Genomic DNA, 26,463 nt, shown 5'->3' with positions numbered 1-26,463 from the left:
CTTTTGTTTTTCAACACATTACATACTCACAAATGCATTAAATAAATTTGCATATACATATACATAAGTAACGGCTTTTTAAATACATTGGATGCAAAAACGCACATATCTGGATTTACCAACACATTGGAATGTAGCTTCTTTCTATCAAATTCTTCTCCTAACGAACTGTCCAATTAGCTATATTCGATAGGAAACTTTAATTTAATTTAAATTCTCAAATTGAATTAATTGGGTATGGAAACAATTGTAGGTGCTAAGAGTTTGTTTTTGCTTCTAATAAACTGATATCTATATCTCAATTTCTCCGTCTTCTTTTTTCCAGATCGGTTTTATTACCAAATATGATGAACATTATTTTTAGAATATCATTGGCAATACCATATAACATTGGAAGTAGAAACAGCTGTTAGATGGGATGCAGTCTATTTGTATTGAATTAAAAAATAATAATTGATGTCAGCCATTTGTTGTTGATCAATATTTCTCCATTTTCTGTTTACTTTATATATATATATACATATATATATTTGACATATGGACATATTGAACATATAATAATATACGATTATAGAAAAAAGAACAAATGCTATACTCATAGATTTACAGAAATTTATTTGTGTGTGTGTGGTCATAATCTTCGTCCTTTTCTTTGTTATCGATTGGAGCCAACTCGTGACTGTCTGTGAGCTGCTGTTCTTGAACAACCTCTAGGTTCAACAATGTTTGTTGATCGCTGACCTTTGTGTATCTGCAATGAAGTCAAATATTTACTTGTTAAAACAATTGGATTTCAATGAATAACTGTTCATAATTAAACAGCGTAACTCTTTCTGTTCCTCACATCGTCCCTGTCCGTTTATCTGTCTCTCTGTTTGTCTGTCCCTCTCTTCCTCCTCCCACACATATATTTGTGTGTGTATATATATGTGTGCGTGTATGTAGGTATGTATATATGTGTGTGTGTGTGTGTGTGTGCATACAAGGTACCTTCCAGAAATTTTGAAACTTTTTCAGGAGAGACATTTATTAATTTCAAAGAAATGCAAAACTCCAATCTCCTTCAGAATATGACCCCCTGACTTCAATGCACTAGTTGTAACACCCCAGCCACTTCATGATAACCCCATGGTAGTCCTCCAAAATGAAGTTGTCAAAGCCTCCTTCATTTTTTTCCTTGAGCTTGGGGAACAATAAAAAACCACAGAGAGCTAGGTCTGGACTGTAGGAAGGGTGAAAGACAGTTTTGATGCTCATCTCTGCCAAGGAGTTGGTTACCAGAATGGAATTGTGCACTGGTGCAGATGCTCTGGCCTTTTGAGACGAAATCTCTTCCTGAACTCTCTCAAAACCTCTGCAAAGTGCTTTTTGTCGACAATCTGGCCAGAGAGAACACAGTAGATGTAGATGATGTCCTAACGATCGAAAAGGGATAATCATGAGATTCCCAGTGGACTTGCTTTACCTGGCCTCTTGTGCCTGCGAAAAACAGATGTTCGGATCATACACTCCGTCATTTACGACGTCGAGGGTTCCAGTTGATCCAATCAACGGAACAGCCTGCTCGTGAAATTAACGTGCGAGTGGCTGAGCACTCCACAGACACGTGTACCCTTAACGTAGTTGTCGGGGATATTCAGCGTGACACAGTGTGACAAGGCTGACCCTTTGAAATACAGGTACAACAGAAACAGAAAGAAAGAGTGAGAGAAAGTTGTGGTGGAAGAATACAGCAGGGTTCGCCACCATCCCCTGCCGGAGCCTCGTGGAGCTTTAGGTGTTTTCGCTCAATAAACACCCACAACGCCCGGTCTGGGAATCGAAACCGCGATCCAATGACCGCGAGTCCGCTGCCCTAACCACTGGGCCATTGCGCCTCCACTCGGATCATACAAATTAATCTATAAACAGTCTGAAGCATTTCACAAGTTTCTGTAACGTTTTTGTCTAGTTTAGCTTACAGCTTTATTGCATAGTAAGCTTCCAAATTGTCTTCATGTCCTGTGCTATTACATCCATCTCCTTCAGTTTGGAATAACAAAATTTGGCAGATCAGCTTATTACATATGCAGTAATAATATATTAAAATTACAACAACTTAAGACAGTTATAACTGCTTCTCCTAAAAAGAGTATCAAAACTTTTGGAATGTATCTTGTATTTATGTATGTATGTGTATGAGAGCGCGCGTGCTCTCCTTTCGGCGTTGCACTTGATTGGCAAGTGATTTGATCTGAGACCATTGAAGTCGTGCGTTGAAATAGAATCAATAACATTTGTAGAAAGAGTAATCTAAAAACGCACAAAAATTGTTTTATTCGCTTTGCATATATTTCGGGGACATCCCGTGAAATAAATTAAAAGTAAACATAGCAACTTTTGTGCTTGTAGTAACGCCGTGCGCATGCGTAGTCTCACGCATGCGTGGAATTAAACAAGCAAGCTTTCCCGCTTAATTCTATCTCTTTCTCGGTCGGCCGGCCATGAGCATGGACGTGTCAAGCAGTGTCTCCAACATTCCAACCTGGAGACAGTCTCTTTCTTGCTGGCCAGCAATAGAGCATGGACGTGTTTAGCTATCTCTCTTCATCTTTCGGACTTACACTCGACAGCTCGCTTACATCTACATACCCACGTCCCAACAACTATGCTCACACACATAGAAGCCTGTAACAACAAGAGCTTAAGATGTATATATTTACCACCTGAATAAATGTTGTTTAAGTTGATAGTCTGGAGTTCAGCGTTCCGTTGTATTCTTAATTTTATATAGGAAAGTCAGGTATACATCTAATGATGTATAACCAACTTTCCTATATGCTTTTAGTTGTTTAAAATGGCTCTTCCACGATGTAATTTCTTCATATTGTTGATTTTAATCACAGTATAGGAAAGTTGGTTATACATCATTAAATGTATACCTGACTTTCCTATATAAAATTAAGAATATAAACGGAACGCTGAACTCCAGACTATCAACTTAAACAACATTTATTCAGGTGGTAAATATATACATCTTTAGCTCTTGTTGTTACAGCTTCTGTGTGTGTGAGCATAGTTGTTGGGACGTTGTTATGTAGATGTAAGCGAGCCGTCGAGCGTAAGTCCGAAAGATGGCGAGTCTTCCAAATGCTACAGATGCTTGTGAAATCCGTCTTTCATATCTTCTGAACCATTTTGTTCTAAAGTACCGAAATACACATAGTCAATAACATTATCTACTTTAGAACCATCCAATGTGATAATTTCCTTGGGAGGTAGGTAGGATCTTGCATCTTACGTCAATCATTTTGATGTGTCCTATTTTTATATTCTTCGTCAAACGTTTTAGTGTATATTTTCAGTTTGTCAAAGATCTTAGATATCGAGGTTCTGGTGTCATCAAATCAAACATCTTTGTAGAGGATATCAGTTAGTACCGGACTGTTATACATATATTTCATGAAAATTTCTAGAAAGATGTTGAAAAAGCTGTGGGATAGCAATCAATCTTCTCAGCTCCATGAGAATTTGAAACCAATCCATCTGGTAACTATCCATGGTCCCTAAATTAATTGCTTTGACCACAGTATTCAGAATACTGTTGTATAGAGCAATTCAAAAATTCATACTGTCTTGGAATCTACTCCTGGTGTCATCTTTCATAGCGGCTTTCTATCAATTTATATCAAAAGTAGCAGGGAAGTCGATGAAGCTGAAGCGATAAGGACATTCCGTAGAAGAGGATTCTCCCGATCACTTATCAAAGAAAAAAACTCCCTAATATTTTCACTAAATATATCAGTTCAATTGGTTTATGGATCCAGTCTTTCAGTGTCTTTTTTATGATGAATATTAATTTCAAATTTTGGCACAAGGCCAGTAAGTTCGGAGGAAGGAATAAGTCGATGATATCATCCCCTGCACTCAGCTGATACGTATTTTATCTACGCCGAGAGGGTGAAGGGCGAAGTCGACTTCAGTGGAATTTGAACTCAGAACGTAAAGACAGGTGAAATGCCGCTAAACATTTTGCCCAGAGTGCTAACGTTTCTGCCTGCTCACCGACTTATTTTCAATGTTAAATATTATGTGCGATATATTAATGATAATCTTCTGCTTTGAGTACTGCAACAATGTTTCATAGCAGAGGCTTTACGGGTTTTCATTATTTCATAGCTTTTTTAACTTCTTTTCCTATTTTTGCCTGAGAATCCACTTTTCTGATATTATTTCTAAGTTGTTTGGGAATTTAATGTTAAGACGTTGTTCGAAATAATCATTGCATTATTGAAATACCTCGGCTGTATTTATATGTATGTTATTGCCTTTATTCATGATTGCACTGAACGCCTTTTTCTGTCCTTTCCTTCCGTTTCACAGACGAACTTAAAAAGGTTAAGACTATTATTTATGTTCTAGAAGTTCTGTTTTGTCTTATACGCTTTAGTTCTTTTGCATTTTCACTGCTTTGTCCAGTTCTTTGTATCGTTCGGCTTTGACAATGTCGTTTCAGTTGTTCAACATATACGTTCTAGCTCTTTGCCTTTGTTCACAACATGTCTATTTCTGATGGTAGACCCGTCATTTGTTTTCGAGTTGACAGTTCTGTTATTTTGTTAGTTATTATTACTTGGAAAGAAGTTTATATACAAACTTTCTTGTCTATATATATATATATATATATATACATATATATACTTTGTCTATATACATACGCAAAGCACATGATATACATACATACTTACATGTATGTATGTATGTATCTCTATCTACACATTCATATATATAGAGAGATAGAGAAAGAGAGAGAGAGAATGAGAGAAACTTTGCTTTAGCCTGTTATCGTGACCGAATTTCTTTCAGTAACAGAGAGATGGAAATCATATAAAATTCAACAGAATTACCTATCTGAAAAGCGAAGGACAGACTATAAAAATCCTATTATTTCAGTAATCTCTATTTGAACATACAAGGAGAAACATTGCCCTCTAGACGTTTCTCTTTTTTTCTTTCTTCGTTTATGTTCAAGAGCCGTGTGTGTGTGTGTGTTGGCGCAGGAGTAGCTGTGTGGTAAGGATGATTTGGTTCACGGAAAGTGAAAAAAGCCACTCGTGTATATATTTTTTCTTTTATTTCAGCCATTTGACTGCGACCATGCTGGAGCACCACCTTTAGTCGAACAAATCGACCCCAGAACTTATTCTTTGTAAGCGTAGTACTTATTCTATCGTTCTCTTTTGCCTAACTGCTAAGTTACGGGGAAGTAAACACACCAACATCGGTTGTCAAGCGATGGTGGACACACACACACACACACATATATATATATATATATATATATATATATATATATATATATATATGGGAGAATATACAAATAATAACAACAGACGAGGACAGGTGGTGTAAATAACAAAAGTATATATTAGTATGACGCTCGGGAATACGTTTATATATATACGACGGGCCTCTTTCAGTTTCCGTCTACCAAAACCACTCACAAGGCTTTGGTTAATCTGCGGCTATAGTAGAAGACACTTGCCCAATGTGCCACGCAGTGGGACTGAACCCGGAGCCATATGGTTGGGAAGCAACCACTCCTATATAGGATATATCTTTATAAGATATATATATATGGTGTAACATGTAAATTGGGACCATTCAAATATCTTTATTATTATTGGTATAACACCAGAAAAGCAAACACTGCAAATTTTATGTTTATACCAATTTATTGTAGGGTGTTAAGCATTTATTTCAGCTCAATTTGACTACCATTTGCTTTCTTTACCAGTTCAATCCGTTTACGAAATGATCCGCATGCCTTAACTATTTCTTCCTTTTACATTTTACTGAATGCTCGCTTGATCGAAACCTTCAGTGAAGACACATGGTTGTGAGAAGTTGCAATAGATATTGCATCAGCTGTGCCGCTTAGGCAAAAATTAGAGAAATTTAAATCTGGTGAACGAGAGAGCCAGATATATTTTGGGACAAGCATGGGCAATTCCTTCTTCAAAATTTCTTGCACTCTTTTCGAAAAATGGGTGGCCACGGAGTCTTGTACAAATATGACTCGACTTACATCATAATGATTCCTAATCCAAGGCAACAAAACTTATTTTAAGATTTTGAGACACTCTGCTGTGTTGATTTTAAGACCCACTTCAATAAAATGGGTAGACATCAATTTCTCATCACCTTCAACAGCTCCAAAGACCATATCATTTTGTATACATGCACACAAAGTTCGAACTTTATAGTTATACATGCACACAAAGTTCGAAATTTATAGTTAAAATGAGCAAAATAATAAAGTTCAATGATATACCGTGATTTAAAGTTCACAGGTATAAAGAAAATAAAAGAAAATGAGTAATGCTGACATCCACACCTAAATCCAAATAAAAGTCATGAAAAATGGAAAGGCGACATTACGTCGAATCTAAGCACAACAAGTATTTTAGTGTGTTATCATTTGCATATAATGTGTCAGGTATTTCTTTCTGTGGGTGTGAAAGCTCAATACATTTAGAAGCAAAACCATTACAATTGTCAATACTTACAAAGGATTCACGGTATTTCGGATTTGCTTAATAGCAAAAACACAATGAAGCATTATTCCTCGCACTTTATAGTTAGCTTGAGTGTATAACAGTTTTATAAATAGACGTTGTTACAATGATGGCATGAAATATGTGACGTATTGATGTAAATCTGATTATAGGCAACGTGTAACGCTTTTACTAGTGGTTCTTTATTGTTCCTATATAGCGTGGTAAGTTGGTAGAAATGTTAGAACAACTTGCGAGTTTTCTGCTGCTGCCTTTTGTACTGTGAATTCAAATCTTGTCGAGGTCATCTTTGCTTTTCATCTTTCTGATGTCGATTTAATCGATTATTGTGTCTTCTCGTATTGCTACTCAACATTTTGGGTGGGGTGACACAAAGACCCAAACTCGCTGGGAACAGCAGAAGAGACAAGGTACAAACAGATGTGTTAATATGAAATTGTGCACACAGGAAATAGCAATAAAATAAGTTCGAAAAAATTTCCTGAATAGAAGGGACAGCCACCTGGGGCCAATTAAGGAATCTCCTAATTCAAAGACTACCTTGAATACCAAGGGAAAAGATCCTCTCTTAGCCATCATTCTCTGGCCTAGAGTAGGTCCAATTTTAGGGAAAAGATAATTCTGCAAAGTCATTGAATATTCCGATGTAAGGAAGCATCTTTCACAGGTGTAACGGTGGTCTTACAAGAGTTGCGGTGCTGGGTGAATGTTTCACAATTTTAGGGAAAGGTTAACTTTTTTCCAGGCATTGTACGTCCTAATTTTTTTGTCACTTCAGTTATTATCCTAACTATAATGAATATATGTGTGTGAGACTATGTGTTTGTTTGGTCATCTAAATGTATCTTTTTATAGTGGTAGTTTATGTCACTCTCCACCCTTAAAATATGTCAGTATAATTTCATCTGCCACATCAATCTAAGCGACATATCTGTTCTGACGAAATAATGAGAACCTTTAATGTTTCTGCACATAGAACTAAAGATTTACCACCAGTGGGTTTTTTACGGGTTGGATTTTCCGTAGGTATTCACTTGTACATAAATATAACGATACAGAGCTGTATTGTGAAGCATTTGTTCAACTCTGTCTGTCTGTCTGTATGTATGTATTTCTCTTCTATTTTTTTAATTATTATAAATCTTCCACTGAGGATGGAACCAGTTTCCAACAAAGATACAAGGCTCCATCTTTGGGATGTAGTTAACACAGACAAATTCACATTTGTATGTATGCATGTGTGCATATATGTGTCTGTATGTACATAACTTGTGAAACAGCGAGTTAAAACTAGTCATGTCCCTTCTAATGTCATGCTAATGAGGAAAACTTTACACAGTCATTTAACATCACAATGTAGTCTAAAAAAAGAAAGGACATAATTGGATAATGTAGTCCTAGATATACAAGTCCTCTGGTACGATACAAAGCAGTCAAATAGAAAATAAATGCACCAGTATCAATATTTTATGTTGCTGAGTCAGATGTGTAGAGTTCTGAAGTTCAAGCTTTTCTTAGGTAGAAAATACAAGCACAAGATTCACTAAAATGTGAAGTAATGACTAGAATATTAAATGAACTGATTTTGTCTTTGATAATAGCAAAAGAGTTGATTAACAAGTGACCTTTGAATTGTATGAAAACATGTACCTAATATATAAATTGCATTTTTTAACTATTGTCAATCTGAGACTTTTATGCATAGGTAAGAAAAGAAAAAAATATTATGTATTTGGGTGTTTCACATATTATAGTACTTAATTTGATTCATAATACTTTTCTCTTTAACTCTTAGACCACTGACCTAAGTGTTAACAATGGACTTTGATATTTTTATGACTCCGAAAAGGAACTCACCAACTGTTGATTGGAATTTGCTGTTTGACCTTGAAACACCCAACCCAATTAGCAAGTAAATAGACTGCCTGAGAATTTCTTAACCGCCCACGTTCGGACAAAAAAAATTACACTTGAAGCGCCTGCTTTGTCAGTGACGTCACTTCCTCTTTCACATCACTCTAACGTCCCATATCACTCTCCATGCATCACCCACTCTGCCATTCTATACTTACAGACTCCATAACCAAAGGTAGAGTCATCTCCACACCACGTACAAAGCCATGTTTTGCTTCATTGAGTTCAACCATGAGATCAGCTTTTTCTTTTTTCCATTCTTCACTGTTGCTAATTAACTGATAAAACAAAGACAGAAAATCTAAGATTAGCATGAAATTTCTAAAAATAAACAAGAGGAAGGAATTCGACTAATCATATATGGTTTCAAGTTTGGTTATAGTGATTTTATTCTTTATTCTTTTTATAAATTCAAAGTCATGCTTCAGAACAAAATTGACAAATAAATTATGAAATTATATGTCACAAAATAAAAAAAATTATTGGTAATCTGAATATAAATGCTAAGTTACCAAACCTTTTAACCCTAATTTGATAAGATAATCCTTGATCATAACGATGCTTTGCAACAGGGATCTTTTCATCAATGGCATATTATTGGTTTTGCTATATTAAGATACTATATGATATGTACCCAATATAAGGTATCATTGATACCTTATATTTGGTCAATCAATAAAATCAAAGCATGACCTCTCAATTTTTGCAATTATTACTAGGATATGTGACAAAATAAAATGAATCTTTTAAGCAATTTCTTTTGCTCACAGTTAGTAGGATAAAAAGTATGCTATGACAATTTCTATCATAAATTTTTTGTTCCCAAATTTTGACTGTCGTGTCATTTTATTTATTTTGTATCATCAAATACACTACTCTCAAATATTCTCCAAATAAATAGATCGTGGTTAAATCAGGAAATGGTGAAACCGGTGATAGGAAACATTGATGACAAGTAAGTTTGCAGATGAGCTAGAAGTGCTGCACTTTATGGTCTAAAACAGGCATTTTAGAGACAAAGATAATCTGATTTGTTACATGTGCTAAAGAGCATGCAATAATATTCCAAGAAGTTTAGTACAATTTATGATAGTAACAGCAATCTATGTTGCTGGTTAATGGTTCAGTTATTGCTTAAATTTAGGTTTTAAGCAGGTCTAATGAACTAGATGGTCACAGTTGGAAAGCCGCAGTTTCATCAAAATTTCTTTTCACATGTACATCACTTTTTAGTACATGCATAAAAAAAAAATTTAATTGGTTTCTTTACTATTCTAAACAGTTTTCTGTATCAGATCATACAGTGCTGGATATTTGATGATTTCATGGGAGTATAGAGTCCAACATTTTGAATTTCTGTCTTTCATTGGAGAATGAAAAAGAAAGTGAGAAATCATGCTGTGTGGGATAGTAGTAAGTCAATAAAGGAAGACCGAGAGTGGAGTAGTGTGAGAGAGTTAGCAGTCTTGGTAAGAGTGTGGGTGTGAGGAAACTAAGAGCAGAAGAATTCAGGTAAAAGTAAAGAGGGATTAACCTGTTCCTCAAGAGCTGCAATCTTCAGTTCATTTTCTTTTATGATGTCATACAATTCAAATTTCTCTTGATCTGCTGACTTTGATAACAATTCTTGATTCAGTTGATCCTGGAAATAGAATAAATACTAAAGTTTCTCTCAGTCAACTGAATGATTTATACTTGATATGATGTAATTCGTTGTTTCTTTTTATGGTTTCAATCATTGAATAGTGGTCAAGCTGGGGCACTACCACTTAGTCATATCAAGTCTAGTTTTCATTTCAGTTTGTTACTTGTTTTGTCAATCTTTGTCTATCAGGCAGCTAAATTTTACATTTTTTGCAAAAAAGGGTATAACTTGCTGCATCAATTTTACACACACACATATACTTGAATACACTTACACACATACATATATAAACAATTATGGGCTTTTGTGTAGTTTTCCTCTTCTGGTGCCTAAGGGGACAGTAGGTGGGGTGGTAGAGAAAAAGGAGGCATTTGGAGGAAGGCAGTGGATTGGGAGACACTATCATCATCATCATAATCATCATCATCCTCATCATTTAACGTCCGCTTTCCATGCTAGCATGGGTTGGACGATTTGACTGAGGACTGGTGAAACCGGATGTCAACACCAGCCTCCAATCTGATTTGGCAGAGTTTCTACAGCTGGATGCCCTTCCTAACACCAACCACTCAGAGAGTGTAGTGGGTGCTTTTACGTGTCACCTGCACGAAGGCCAGTCAGGCGGTACTGGCAACAGCCACGCTCAAAATGGTGTATTTTATGTGCCACCTGCACAGGAGCCAGTCCAGGGGCACTGGCAACGATCTCGCTCAAAAATCCTACGTAGGCCAGTCAGGCGGTACTGGCGAATCTATTATAATATTATTATAGTATTGTATACAAATTATATAATATTATATTAAATATCAAATGATTCATAGTATATATAAATTAGTAAAATATAAAATATTTATTTATACATAAAAATAGGGGTGGGGGCACTGAGGGTATTATGTGGCTATGAGGGGAGGAGGTAGCCCAAAAAGTTTGAGAACCTCTGCTGTAAAGGATGAATGATATTTTTGCCATTGTTATTGCTTAATACTAGTGCAGCCTGATCAAGTAGACCAGTTATCTCATGCATTTCAAATGAGACATTTTTTCACTTTTTTCAAGGTGAATTATGTGAGATTTAGATACTATAATTAGCAGTTAAGCAACCATGTAAGAATTCTCATTAGCTTGAGTTGTATAAATAAAAATTTTTTAAATGGTTCTTCACTGAAAGGAAAGGAGGTATTCCCTGGTGGCAAAAAAACAACAACATCAGATATTCATATTTGAATCTTCCAGAAAATACCAAAAATGAATAAACTGATCCTTCGTTTCGCTCCTAAATAGCCTTGAAATATATAGAGTGATGTGTTGTTTTCTTAATGGCAACAAACATAATTGGTTCCAGAAATTTTTGTTTTCATCATCATGTACTCAGGAGACTAACATCATTATCTTACATATTCTTGGGGATGAAAAGTCGGATGGGGCACAAAGCCTTTTACCTACCCGGAGTTTATCACATTCTTCAGCTAACTGTTTATTTCTCAACTTCAATGAACTACTCTGTCGCAGTTTTTCGTTGCCTGCAATTGAAAGAACATTAATTTCTGTTAAGATTTCACCATGACCATTACCACCTTCAGTTATTAGTACCATCACCATTGCCACAACTACTACTACTACTATCACCAAAAGTACAACTTATTGCAGAACTTCGTAAGAACAGTTATTTCACTAAATTTATTTCAATGGAAAGACTACACTAGTGAAGTTGTTATGTAATTTGCAAGACATAAAAAGAATGAGAAATACCACCCGCCGTGATTAAGTGGGTGTGATTATCTGGGATGGGTTGGTGGCTTTGTTCTAAATGCTGAGTGATTGAAGTACGATAGAGAGACAAGCACAGGTGTCTTGCTCTTTACTTACAATGGCCCTAAATTTAACCTTATAAATGCCATTTCCTTGTTATGTCTGATAAGCGAAGTCTTTAAATGTTGATTTAACTTTTTCTGAATATTCAAAGGATGTTACAAACTAAGCTTCACTGAGGAAGATTGATTAGATCAAAACATTTCTAGAGTTGTTACTATAACTACCAAAAATTAGATACACTACTCCTGACTCTAAAATATTTAAACTGAAATTTTGGAGTCCTCTCCCTTGGCTCCTCTGAGAATAATTTTCATTAACACTTGTGAAGTTTCTTCTCTTTATAGTTATAATCCAAATCCATTTAAAATTATTTCTGGCTCACAGCAATACATATGATAGTGTCCACTGAAATATATGGTTTCATGCAAAGAATATTTTGGAATATTTTCATTTGTCATTTGAGATCTAATGATCCACCAATATTTGTTAAGTCTACTTTTGAATTCGTTCACAAACTTCTACTCAACAGTCTCCATCAGCAATTTAGTAAAATTTCAATGGACTTTGATGGAAGTTTGATTATTTGAAAAATTTGTTGCAAGACATATAAGATAACTTATTGCAGCTGATCTCTTGTTAGTGAATGTTAAATTTCTAAAATACAATTTCCATTAGCATTAGTAATGTCATCTTGATGCTAGAAAGGGAAATTTGGAAGGGGATCCAGCCATAAAAACCCTGTCAAAACACACATAGGAGACCAACATAATACTTAGACTAGTAAGATGCTTTTGAACTATCTATCTAACCATACCAGCATGGAAAAAAAAAAACCAATACTATCATGGAATATGGATGTTAAGAGATGATAATGAGGATAAATGAGGCTGACTTTAATATCATTTCATAGCTATACATCAATATTCTCACACAATCTGTAAAGCAATCAAAGCACAGCAAGGTGCTTAAATCTGTCCTTATATGTCTGATCCTTTAAAATTCTATTCATTTTAGAGAATGTTTTTTCTCTTTGCACATTTTCTACAAGAATTTTGAAGTTGCCTATTAACTTGCTAAACTATTTGTCTTCTAAAATCAGTGGTTCTCAACCAGGTCCATATGAACCCCTGGAAGTCCACATAAGATTTTGTGGGGTCCAAGCAAGCAAAATATTAAATTGGAAACTTGCAGTAGCATATTAAGGGTCCATGGAAAAGTATTTATTGAGAGAAACAGCAAGATTTCTTTCTGTTCTACACAAGTTAATGTGTAAAAAGCAAAATAGGAATTTTGAAAGCAGTCTCTATAAAACTAGATTTTAAGCATGGAATGGCTATGGGGGTGGGGCCACCAGAGTAAAGTAGTAATGAAAAGGGTCTGTAGGTGAAAAAAAAAATGGTTGAGAACCAATTTTGAATGCTTTTGCTTTGCTCTGGGCAACTGTGACCTTATTTATTAATTGCTGTCATTTCAAAATCACATGTAAAGGTGGCCAGGTGGCCTCTCTCTCTCTCTCTCTCTCTCTCTCTCTCTCTCTCTCTCTCTCTCTCTCTCTCTCTCTCTCTTTCTTCTTCTTCTTCTTCCCCCTCCTTTCTCTCTCTAATCCTATATGTACATAATAAAATTAGAAAAAGAGTTTTCTTGGTGTGATAGCACTTCAAAAATGTATTTTAACTTTGCTTGTTTGTTTTTTCTTTTTTTGCCTGTTTTTGAATGTCAGGTATGTGTGTGAAAATGTGGTGTAAAAGTAAAGAGGTTTGGGAACTTTCCAACACCAAGTCAATGAGAAGTCAAAAAAAAAAAAATAGAGGGAAGAAGAAAAAGGACATAAACATGATTTTATATAATGTCATAAGAGAAAAATCTGTAACTAAACAACATAATACAATAATATTCATGCAGAAGAAAAAAATGGAAACAGTGCTATTTCTATATTGTTACTTCCACTTAGTATGAAGTAATGTAGCTAGCAGGTCTATAGTGACTGCCATGAAAATTCTTACTGATTGACTGCTAAAGAATAGAAATAATCTAAATGACCTAAGACATATATATTATGTTGTAGTATAATTAATTACAGAAGTGAGCTGGAGGTAACCTTGAGGATAATAAGTAGACCTGCCAATGTTATTCTTACCTTGGCAACAGTTAAGTCTCTAACAGAGATTGTGAAGTTGAATTAATCATAGAAAAATTTATGTTGGTTACTGCCACAAACTTACAAAAAGGATTGTTAATTGTTTTACTTCTGTTAACTCCGTTTCCTCTTTTTATATCACATCACAGCTAACTGAACTGGATCACACTGACTGTATTTATTGTAGCTTAGCCACTGATCAGCCATGATAAGACAGACCAGTAGATCAAAAGCATTCTAACTATAACCATCCATTGTTTAATGTGTCTTTCTCTTTACTATTTAGTATTCAGATTACCCTGTCGAATGTGATGTTTATTTATTCACATTGTTTTGAATTAATCATGCACTATTTCATAGCTTTGCAAATTCAATGATGTGAATGTTTATTATTAAAATGACATTGGAGGGTAGATGTGAGAGGACTGATCTGGTCAGTTTGTACATAAAGCAAGTAAAATATTAGGGTCTGATATGTCTGGTTTAAATACTAAAGGGTTAAATGTCAGGATGTGATAAGAGAAAGATTTGACTGTTATTTCTAACAAATTGTGTGATCCCAATGAGGCTCCCCTCAAATGCATACATTGGTTGTTGTTGCTCTTCATCCCCATAACCAATCTATCTTTATTTCAGCATATTTAGGATTATATTATCTAATGCATCTCTTTTGTTGTCAGTACAAGGGAAATTTGGCTGTTGTTTCTAGTAAGTCAAGCAACCACATATACACTTTCATTGGCTCATGCTGTTGTCGGTGGTGTTGGTGGTGGTTGTCAAGGAAATAAAAGCAAGTCAGTTAAAAGCAATAAGAATCTACATACAAAGCTTTGATGCTGTAATTTGGTTTTCTATCTTATTCTGAAGACATTCTATGACTTTCTCTTGTTTAACACAAACATCTTCCAAACCATAAATTTTCTTAGTTTTCTCCTGTAATCGTTGAATTAGATTTTGCTGATTTTTATGAGCTTCAGAAAGTCTAAGATAATATTTTTCTTGGTCATTTTTCTGCAATAAATAAATACAAGAAATATATAAATCAAAACTTTCAAAATTATTTTGTTTCCATTTTCTAATTGTTTCAACATTCACATGATCTCGACACATCTTTCTGCATCACCTGCTTTCTATAATGTGTGTCTCAGAGTTAAATGCACTATCATTAAGGTAAGTACACAGAGCCTGAGCCAAAAAGGAAAATCTCTTTGCTGCCATGTAACTTTATAAAAATAGCAGCTAAATCTCTCTTCATCCACATCCACCCATCTAAAACAATGAAGATACATTTACTTTTTTACTCCTTTACCTGTGTCAGTCATTTGACTGTGGCCATGCTGGAGCACCACCTTTAGTCAAGCAAATCGACCCCAGGACTTATTCTTTGTAAGACTAGTACTTATTCTATCATTCTCTTTTGCCGAACCGCTAAATTACGGGGACATAAACACACCAGCATCGGTTGTCAAGCAATGTTGGGGGGACAAACACAGACACACAAACATATACACACACATACACACATATACATAGATGTATACATATATATGACGGGCTTCTTTCAGTTTCCATCTACCAAATCCACTCACAAGGCTTTGGTCGGCTTGAGGCTATAGTAGAAGACACTTGCCCAAGGTGCCACACAGTGGGACTGAAACCAGAACCATGTGGTTTGTAAGCAAGCTACTTACCACACAGCCACTCCTGTTAATGTATTCTGCAGAATTTGAGGACAGAACTGTTTTTGTTGAATAGAAAAGTATTTTTGAAGCAATTTTTCAAGCTGAATCCAGATATGCTATTCATTCTCACCAATCACATCAGGATATTTGTATACACACTTCCTTGATTTATCACAAATATATAGTTTTCATTCATTTTATGCCCTGGTCTGACTTTGGAGCAGAGGGCCAAAATGTGAAAAAAGCTTCATTATCACCCTTCTCTTGCAAAAAGTATAATAAAATTATGAATCACCTCGGGCAAGTGTCTTCTACTATAGCCTCAAGTCGACCAAAGCCTTGTGAGTGGATTTGGTAGATGGAAACTGAAAGAAGCCCGTCATACATATATATCATCATCATCATCATCATCGTTTAACGTCCGCTTTCCATGCTAGCATGGGTTGGACGATTTGACTGAGGACTGGTGAAACCGGATGGCAACACCAGGCTCCAATCTAATTTGGCAGAGTTTCTACAGCTGGATGCCCTTCCTAACGCCAACCACTCAGAGAGTGTAGTGGGTGCTTTTACGTGTCACCCACACGAAAACGGCCATGCTGAAAAACTAGAGGTAGTCGATAGCTTCCGCTATCTGGGCGACCAAGTTAGTAGTGGGTGTGGGTGCGCTGAAAGTGTAGCTGCTAGAATAAGAATAGCTTGGGCAAAGTTTAGAGAGCTCTTACCCCTGCTGGCGACAAAGGGACTCTCACTCAGAGTAAAAGGCAGACTGTATGACGCATGCGTACGAACAACCATGCTACATGGCAGTGAAACATGGGCTGTAACTGCTGAGGACATACGTAAGCTCGCAAGGAATGAAGCCAGTATGCTCCGTTGGATGTGTAATGTCAATGTGAATACCCGTCAGAGTGTAAGTATCTTGAGAGAAAAGCTGAACATTAGAAGCATCAGTTGTGGCGTGCAAGAGAGACGATTGCGCTGGTATGGACATGTGGTGATAATGGAGGAGGATAGCTGCGTGAAAAAGTGCCACACCCTAACAGTTGAGGGAACCCGTGGAAGAGGTAGGCCCAGGAAGACCTGGGCTGAGGTGGTGAGGCAAGACCTTCGTACATTGGGCCTCACCGAGGCGATGACTACTGACCGAGACCTTTGGAAATGTGCTGTGCGTGAGAAGACCCGGCAAGCCAAGTAAGATCGTTGCCAGTGCCCCTGGACTGGTTCTTGTGCGGGTGGCACATGAGATGCACCATTTTGAGCGTGGCCGTTGCCAGTACCGCCTGACTGGCTCCTGTAGGATTTTCGAGCGAGATCGTTGCCAGTGCCCCTGGACTGGCTTGTGCGGGTGGCACATAAAAGACACCATTTCGAGCGTGGCCGTTTTCGTGCGGGTGACATGTAAAAGCACCCACTACACTCTCTGAGTGGTTGGCGTTAGGAAGGGCATCCAGCTGTAGAAACTCTGCCAAATCAGACTGGAGCCTGGTGTTGCCATCTGGTTTCACCAGTCCTCAGTCAAATTGTCCAACCCATGCTAGCATGGAAAGCGGACGTTAAACGATGATGATGATGATGATGATGATATATATATATATATATATATATACATATATACATATATGTGTGTGTGTGTATATATATATATATATATATATATATATATATATATATATATATATATATATAATGTGTGTGTGTGTGTATGTATATGTTTGTGTGTCTGTGTTTGTTCCCACCATCATCACCTGACAACCGATGTTGGTGTGTTTACATCCCCTTAACTTAGCGGTTCAGTAAAAGAGACTGATAGAATAAGTACTAGGCTCACAAAGAATAAGCCCTGGGGTCGAATCATTCGACTACAGGCGGTGCTCCAGCATGGCCACAGTCAAAATGACTGATACAAGTAAAAGAATAAAAGAATAGATTGATTTTGTGCATGGATAGCTTAACTGTAGTAGTATGTCAGCCAGAAATAGGAATGTTTTCTGACTACAATGGAGAAAATACAAGAGACGTCCAAGGGTTATTCTATTCTATTGATGCAAAATCTTAAACACAACAAAATCTGCAAATTATATGCATATAACATGATATCCCTAAAAGAACTCTTTTGGCAGCAACAAAGCAACCAATTACAAGGAAGTTAGTGAAAAGAATATTCTGTTCTTTTCATTCACTGGGATGCTAAAAGAGTATCAAGATACATTTGTTTGTTCAGCCACTTGAATCAATTCTCTCAGAATGTGGAAGATGTCACTGATGAACAGGGAGAAATATTCCACCAAGTTATGAAGGTAATAGTGGAGAGATATCGAAAGAGATGAGATGTGAATACAATGGTCGATTACTGTTGGAGTATAAAAGAGGGATGCCCAAAGCTAAAACATTCCAGGATGCCTAAGAAACAGAGCTTTCTTCCTTCATACTGATATTTTACATTTTCAGGGGTTATCATGTTTTGAATACAAATGGCTGATTTTATTTTGTTTAAAATCTTGTATCAATAGAATAGAGTGACCCTAGGCCACCTTTTGTATTTTCTCCATCATAGGCAAAAAACATCACCACTTTTAGCCAAAATCTTACTATAATTAAACTATCTGTGCACAAAATCAGCTACATTCATAATTTTAGTTTATTTTATGCAAGGGGGTAGAGTGACAATGAAGTATTTTTCACACTTTGGCTCTCTGCTCCAAAGTCAGATCAAACTAAATTTAATAGTGAAAAACCAAGGTAGTGTGTATACAAACATTTTGATGTAATTGGTAAAAACAAATAACATATCTGGATTTGGTACAAAAAAGTGCTTCATAAACACTTGTCTATACAACAGAAAACTTTCTGTTCCAAAATTCTGTAGACTTGTGTAATTATCATCATCATCATCACTGTTTTAACACTCACTTTTCCATTCTTGCATGGGTTGGACAGAGTTTATTGAGCTAGATTTTTCACAGCCAATAAAGAAAGAATTATTATCATCATCATTATTTTTATAATTAATTACCTTTATTATTTCATTCTGCAACTGTACTATTTTCTGTTTGTAGTTGTTCAACTCATTTGTCTGACTAATCATCTTCAACTTCAATGTAGCTTTAAAGTGAAAAAGAGAAAAAAAAGAAAGAAACAACAGTTTATTCTTGCTATTCATTACTTCTATGTACATGGAAGTGAGACATGGTGTCTGAGGGAAAGCGAAATGGCAATTTTGAGAAGGACCAAGAGAGCAATGATAAGAGCAATGTGTGGTACGAAACTATTGGATAAAACGAGGGCTGAGGACTTGATGGGGATGCTGGGGTTGAAGGAATTGGTGGAACAGCTGGCGAGGGTGAATGTAGTGTGATGGTATGGTTATGTGTTGAAGAGGGATGAGGATTGTGTTCTGAGGAGAGTGCTTGAGTTTAAAGTGAATGAACCTCGAAGGCGAGGTCAACCAAAGAAAACGTGGAGGGGACAGGTGAAAGAGGAGATTGGGAGGGTTGGCCTGAGGAGGGAGGATGCCCAAAACCAGGTGAGATGACGAGATGGTGTGAGAGTGGTTGTTGTAAGAGTGAGGCAGATCCAGCTACCCCCGTTAACGGGGACAAAACCGGATTTAACATATTGCAATTCATTCATATATACAGGAAAGCATTTAATGGCCACATTTAAATACATTGAATATATGTACATTTCCTGTAAATATACAGGTTGCATTTTACACCCACCTGCACATTCTCTTACCTCTCTTATTGGTTTCACATGCTATATATTTATTCTTTTCAGTCATTTGATTGCGGCCATGCTGGAGTACCGTCTTTAGTCAAACGAATCAATCCCAGGACTTATTCTTTGTAAGCCTAGTATTTATTCTATCAGTTGCTTTTGCCAAACCACTATGTTATGGGGACATAGACACACCAATATTAGTTGTCAAGCAATGCTGGGGTGACAAACACAGGCACACAAACATATATATATATATATATATATATATATATATATATATATATATATATATATATATATACACATATATATACGACGGTCTTCTTCCAGTTTCCATCTCCCAAATCCACTCACAAGGCTTTGGTCAGCCTGAGGCTATAGTAGAGGTGCCACATAGTGGAACTGAACCCAGAACCATATGGTTGAGAAGCATGCTTCTTACCACACAGCCACACATCATAAAGTGAGGTTGTCTGTTTTCAGTCTTTAATGAAAATATACCTAGTCATGAGGGAATATTACCATGCATGAAAACAGGAGAGGGTTGGTGACAGGAAAGCACCCAGCTGTAGATTTCCTGCTTCAATAAATTTCATGTGACTCATGCCAGCATGGAAAAGTGGACATTAAATGATGAAAACAATAATGGCGACAACAGCAATGATGATGATATGTATGTGACACGTATGCATGTGACTGTCTGCTTTTCGTGATACCAACAGTATCATTCATTTCCAGCCAAGGGGAAACATTACTATGTTTGGAAACAGCTGAGGGTTGGCAACAGGAAGGGCATCAGATTGTAAAAATCTAAATGGATTCTGTTTGACCCATGCTTGCATGATGGTGGTGGTGGTGGTGGTGGTGGTGGTGGTTTTGGTGGTGGTGGTGGTGGTGGCGGCGGCGGCGGCGGCAATGATGATGATGACGACGACAACGATGATGATGATGATGATAATGGTAATGGTGATGATGATATACATTCCTACATTACCTGTAAACACTCTTCATGCTTGAATGGGCCCTAATGGCAAATATATGATAGTATTATTCGTTTATTTTCTTTATTTAGTGTTATGAAGAGTTGGCAAAAGGTAGAGCTTAATCTTGTTTACAAAGGAAGTTCAAGTCTATCTTTATTCACGTACAAGTAAAACTGCCATTTAGTTTCTGAGAAAGAGAAAATCCTCTCAAAAGTTTCTTTTCAAGCCGTCTCTATTGTTATATTTCCATAAAACCTAAATGACACCAGAAGCTATTGAAATAAACGTCTCTGATTTTTCATAGGTGATTGGATTCCCACTAAAGTGTTTGGCTCCATACAGGGCATGGAGGACAAATTAGTTTAGTTGTATCTCTGCCCCCACATGAGGCATTTGTTGTTGTTGTTGAGCCTCAAGTCAGCTTAACTGAGCTAACCTATGATAAAAGACATTGCAGCTGTGACCATCTCGTCTTTTTAGTGAATGTCTAGCATTATATTATCAAATGTGTTCTTTTCTTTTCTAAGATTGTAGACAGGCTATGATTTGAGAGAAGTCTGGCTGGTATTTCCTGCAAGTTGGTACTGTCTTTTATAACTGACAATTTCCGGTATGTAGTGTAAGCAAGATGAAATAAATAATTAGGAAATATATCTATCTCACACATTCATTTTTGCTAAGAGTTTCTCACAGTTCTTTTCCATAGTTCAGACTATGAGAAGCTGGCAGACTTATCTTTAAAGAAGATTATAACACATATGACTAAATGCTGGGTTTTTGTAATAATGCTACAAGATTGCAGCATAATATTACAAGGTGCGAATATCCAGCAAAGGGTGCCGATAGAATAAGTACTAGTTTAAAAAAAATAATAAGTACTGGGGTTAATCTAAAAGACTAAAAACTCTTCAAGGCAGTGCCCCAGCATGGCCGCAGACTAATGACTGAAACAAGTAAAAGATAAAAGATAAAATGCTATGAGCTATTGCAAACAGGAGACATTTTTTGCCATTTCCAATCTCTAAATATGTCCAGTTATTTAATTTAAGGGTTGTCAGATCAAAGTATTTCTAGTTCAACTTAGATTTTTTTTTTTTTTTTGTTTTGTATTTTCATTAAAAGAAAGAACCCTGTATTAAAGTAGGACTAAGAAATTCAGAGATATCCAGGGACACTTTAAACCATACAACTCTTACAAATCATTATTCATTTTATTGGAAATAAACATCCTATTTACAACTGATTGTAATTTGTTATAGACTATAATATTTGTCATGTGTTAATACACTATACTAAATTAAGGTGGCAAGCTGACAAAAGCATTTTGTCCTTCTGAGTTCAAATTCTGCCAAGGTCAACTTTGCCTTATGTCCTTTCATGGTCAATAAAATAAGTGCCAGTCAAGCACTGGGGTCAATGTAATCAACTTAATCCCTCCCCCAAAACTTGAGCTAAAATTTGAAACCAATATACTATACTAATTTCAGTTTTTGCTTACTCATAGCTAAACTTTTACTGTTTAACTTTTTTTCATACTACTAAGAATTGTTTTAGCTAGTCATCCATTTCAATATTTTCTGACTCATCAGTATTCTTGAGAATAGAAATATATTGTGTAGAGATGTTTCTAGAAGTTCAGATCTTTGACTTCGGTTATTTTTTTTGGGGGGGGGGGAATACTCTTTTGCTAAGCTTTCCAGTTGTTACATAAGACCTAGGCTGAAAAAAGAAGGCCATAATAATGAGCAATCAGAATGGGAGATTTTCTAAGCAGAATGGGAGATTTTTAGGGTATCAACATCACTGTAAGGTCACTCATAATAAATGCTCTTAGTAAACAGCCATTGAGAACTCAGCAGATTGTTGGCAGCTTGTGGATACACACATCTACTTTCATGTGTGTGTATATATATATATTGTGGAGGCGCAATGGCCTAGTGGTTAGAGCAGTGGACTCGCGGTCATAAGATCGCGGTTTCGATTCCCAGACCGGGCGTTGTGAGTGTTTATTGAGTGAAAACACCTAAAGCTCCACGAGGCTCCGGCAGGGGATGGTGGCAAACCCTGCTGTACTCTTTCACCACAACTTTCTCTCACTCTTACTTCCTGTTTCTGTTGTGCCTGTAATCCAAAGGGTAAGCCTTGTCTCACTGTGTTACGCTGAACATCCCCGAGAACTACGTTAAGGGTACACGTGTCTGTGGAGTGCTCAGCCACTTGCATATTAATTTCACGAACAGACTGTTCCGTTGATCGGATCAACTGGAATCCTCGACGTCGTAAGCGATGGAATGCCAACACACACACACACACACATATATATATGAATATGAATATGAATATACTATTAATTCATAGATAAAACTTAATTCCCAGCTTCGGCTCAGATTTTTTTCTCTCTTCAAAACATTTATCTTTATGCCATGTTTACAACAGCCTGTCTTTCCTCACTATTATCTCACAGACATCAAGGGGGCGATCTGACAGAGTCGTTAGCACGCCGGACGAAATACTTAGTGACATTTTGCCTGTCACTACATTCTGAGTTCAAATTCCGCCTAGGTTAATTTTGCCCTTCATCCTTTCAGGGTCAGTAAATTAAGTACAAGTTGCATACTAGGGTTGATCTAATCGACTGCGTCAATTCCCCACAAATTTCAAGCCTTGTGCCTATAATAGAAAGGATCATCTCATAGACACCAGAACAGGCAATGATTTGATCGGTAGAGCAGTGGTTCCCAAACTTTTTAAAGACATGACCCACTATCTATGACACCAGTTTGTGGCGACCCACTTAACTCTACTGGGTAAAAACATTAATGAAAGAAACAAATTTATTTCAGATTACATTTTCATTGAGGCCTGTGAGAAGGATGAGCCTTTTTCTTGCTACGCTCAATAATAGAATTAACATCAGGTTCAATGGGCAGGTATTAACTCTATTACAAAACTTCGAAGCAGTAACTGTTATCGGCTCGATGAGAGTTGTACTGCGCCTAGTTAAAGTTCTCTATAAATAGGTAAGAACAGACTTTTCCTTTTAACGATTACGTACGAATAAATAACTTGAGAAAATGACCACCTCTGATTTGTTAAGTTCGTGAAAAAAACCTACTGCTTGATAAAACAACCAGTCTGGTATTGAAAACATGAATCTTGAACTATCTCGATAGACAGCAGTTAATCAAAGCTAATGCGTAAGTTTATAACTTTTTGCGACCCACTAGGATTCCGTTCACGACCCATCAGTGAGTTGCGACTCATAGTTTGGGAACCACTGCGGTAGAGTATTGCACTAGACTGAAACGCCTTGCAATGTCTAGTTTTAAGCATTTACACTGTGAGTTCATATTTCCTTCACACTGACGTTGATTCTCGATCTTTTAAGGAAGACTCAATAATCTATATCTTCACAGCAATCAAAGTTCTTCTTCATATTTATGGAAGAAATTACTGTGACATCTCACTTTTCTTCTCTCTCTCTTCCTCCAATCCTCTTTCTCTCTCTCTCTCTCTCTCTCTCTCTCTCTCCCTCTCTCTCTCTCTCTCTCTCTCTCTCTCTCTCTCTCTCTCTCTCTCTCTCTCTCTCTCTCTCACTCTCTCAAGCATAAGAAAGAATAAGGAAAACTTAGTTGATTCCTAACCATAATTTTCCATAATCTCAGCTTTGGTGATTCCATCAAGGTTACTGTACTCAACATGAAAGTCTGTCAGATTTTCATGCCGTGCTACAATATTCTGCAATTGTATGTTGGCTGCTTGCAGCTGTGCCACTTGGCTATTCAGTGCCAGAATATCCTCTCCCATTCTGCGCACTGCCTGTCTATAGCGATTCAATTCATCATGTGGCAGAAGTTCAGCTGATAAACTCACAGGATTTTCTACATGGCTACAATATAACAAAACAAACATTATAATGAATATACACACATATATATATACGTACATACATGCATACATACATACATACATACATACATACATACATATATACTTACACCCCCACATATATATATAGTAAAATAAGGATTCAGATACCTGTTAATAATTAAAAGCAGTTATTGAAAAATATCACATTTTCTATACATTCATCAATCGTTAGACATACCTGTTGTTAAACCATGGTGACCAGAATTCTCTGCTATTGAATGGTGAGTCAGGTTTGTGTTGTTCAACACCGGTGGTATCAGAAGGTCCCTCACTATTCATTCTTCAAACTTTATCTGACTGTTGAATATAATGTTTCAAAGAAATGATGTTTACAAACTGCCAGTTAGATGTGACAGCCATATAGAAGTTTACATGACAAATGTATATCTGTATACAATTTTAGATAAAAGAAAAAAAAAATGAAAAACAAAAAGGTAATATATTAAGATTTTGTTAGTTGAGATAAATCTTTACCAGGGGTGGAATAGGTCTAACATAAAACTTGGTTTAATAGTACTCTTTTAGCCTCTGGTAACTCCTGTGGAGTTCATTCTGTTGCAAGCATTTATCCCAAACACACAGTTCACTCCTTGCCTATACTGCTGACATCAATAAGGACATCAATTTCACTAATCTTGATGGGGGTTTATAAACACCATTGACTCAGGCACCTCTTCACTTACTCTCTTTTACTCATTTACTATTCAGCTGCTGTGGATAAGCAATCACTGAGTGGTGAATAACAAACAAGCTGAATAAAAATCTGTTATGTGCTACACAAACAGTATTAGATTTTATCCAGTTGAGTGGCTATTTGCAACACTAGTGACTGTTTATTCACTATTTTACTATGTATCAGTAGCAACAGATTTCATCTAAGAATGCAGTTGGCTGTGAGTACATGTTATTGACAAAGCTTAACAAGGCAGAAATGCATCAAATGTAATCACTAGCCACTGCAGGAATAATTTTTGTTTGCACCCTGTATGTGTTATGTATTTTCAAATACAACATGGCCATAAGAGATATTTTCTCCAGATGAACACTGCAGTAAATTTGCTATACACAATGTATTTACATTAAGTATGATATATAGATGGCTATTTTAATCTATTACCACTTTTGTTGCATATAACATATTTATATGTGAATAAGAATAACCAGAGCAAAATTCAGAGAGGTCCTACCTCTGCTGATAACAAAGGGTCTCTTGCTAAGAGTGAAAAGTAGACTGTATGACACATGTGTGCAAACAGACATACTACACGTCAGTGAAGCATGGGCTGTAACTGCTGAGGGCATGTGTAAGCTTGCAAGAAATGAAGCTAATATGCTCCGCCGGATGTGAAATGTAACTGTACATACACAACAGAGTGTAAGCACCCTGAGAGAAAAGTTAGATATAAGAAGCATCAGATGTGGTGTGCAAGAGAGACAACTGTGTTGGTATGGTCATGTGTTACATATGGATGAGGACAGCTGTGTGAAAAAGTATCACACCCTAACAGTGGAGGGAATCTGTGGAAGATGTAGACTCAGGAAGACCAGGGATGAGGTGGTGAAGCATGACCCTCGAATGTTGGGCCTCACAGAAGCAATGACAAGCGATCAAGACCTTTGGAGATATGCTGTGCTTGAGAAGACCCGGCAAGCCAAGTGAGACCATAGCTATAGCCAATGTGAGTACCCTTCAATTATTGGGCAATATGCTGTGCTTGAGAAGACCTGTTGAATCAAGTGAGATCACTGACATAGCTGACGCCAGTACCGCCTGACTTGCACCCATGCTGGTGGCACATAAGAAGCACCCTTTGAGTGCGGTCAATGCCAGTTCCACTGGACTGGCTCCCGTGCCAGTGGCACATTAAAAGCACCATTCGAGAGTGGTCATTGCCAGTGCCACTTGACTGGTTCCCATGCTGGTGACACGTAAAAAGCACCCACTACACTCTCGGAGTGGTTGATGTTAGGAAGGGAATCCAGCTGTAGAAACATTGCCAGATCAGACTGGAGCCGGGTGCAGCCATCTGGTTTCACCAGTCCTCAGTCAAACCATCCAACCCATGCTAGCATGGAAAGT

General features: G+C 36.8%; 1 protein-coding gene across 2 annotated transcripts in view; it reads right to left on the bottom strand.

The window, feature by feature from the left end:
- Positions 1–598: 598 nt before the first annotated feature.
- Positions 599–26,463, bottom strand: part of LOC106876740 (coiled-coil domain-containing protein 33) — a 28,912-nt gene continuing 3,047 nt past the window's right edge. Inside the window, exons 2-10 of one of the 2 annotated variants that reach the window (XR_008263878.2) lie at positions 24,562–24,680; positions 24,098–24,342; positions 18,764–18,852; positions 14,890–15,076; positions 11,560–11,636; positions 10,006–10,113; positions 8,630–8,749; positions 6,549–6,944; positions 599–751 (exon numbers count right to left, since the gene is read on the bottom strand). Coding sequence is in view for 1 of the 2 variants with exons in the window: in XM_014925431.3 (XP_014780917.1) it covers positions 656–751; positions 8,630–8,749; positions 10,006–10,113; positions 11,560–11,636; positions 14,890–15,076; positions 18,764–18,852; positions 24,098–24,342; positions 24,562–24,662 (1,023 nt within the window). In the remaining variant the exon portion in view is untranslated. The remainder of the gene's footprint in view (positions 752–6,548; positions 6,945–8,629; positions 8,750–10,005; positions 10,114–11,559; positions 11,637–14,889; positions 15,077–18,763; positions 18,853–24,097; positions 24,343–24,561; positions 24,681–26,463) is intronic. The other variant, XM_014925431.3, reaches the window with a different exon arrangement.

This window comes from Octopus bimaculoides, chromosome 4 (genome assembly GCF_046866305.1).
Source record: "Octopus bimaculoides isolate indiv1 chromosome 4, ASM4686630v1, whole genome shotgun sequence".
Lineage (NCBI taxonomy): Eukaryota > Metazoa > Mollusca > Cephalopoda > Octopoda > Octopodidae > Octopus > Octopus bimaculoides.
This window is presented reverse-complemented; position numbering and strand designations above follow the sequence as displayed.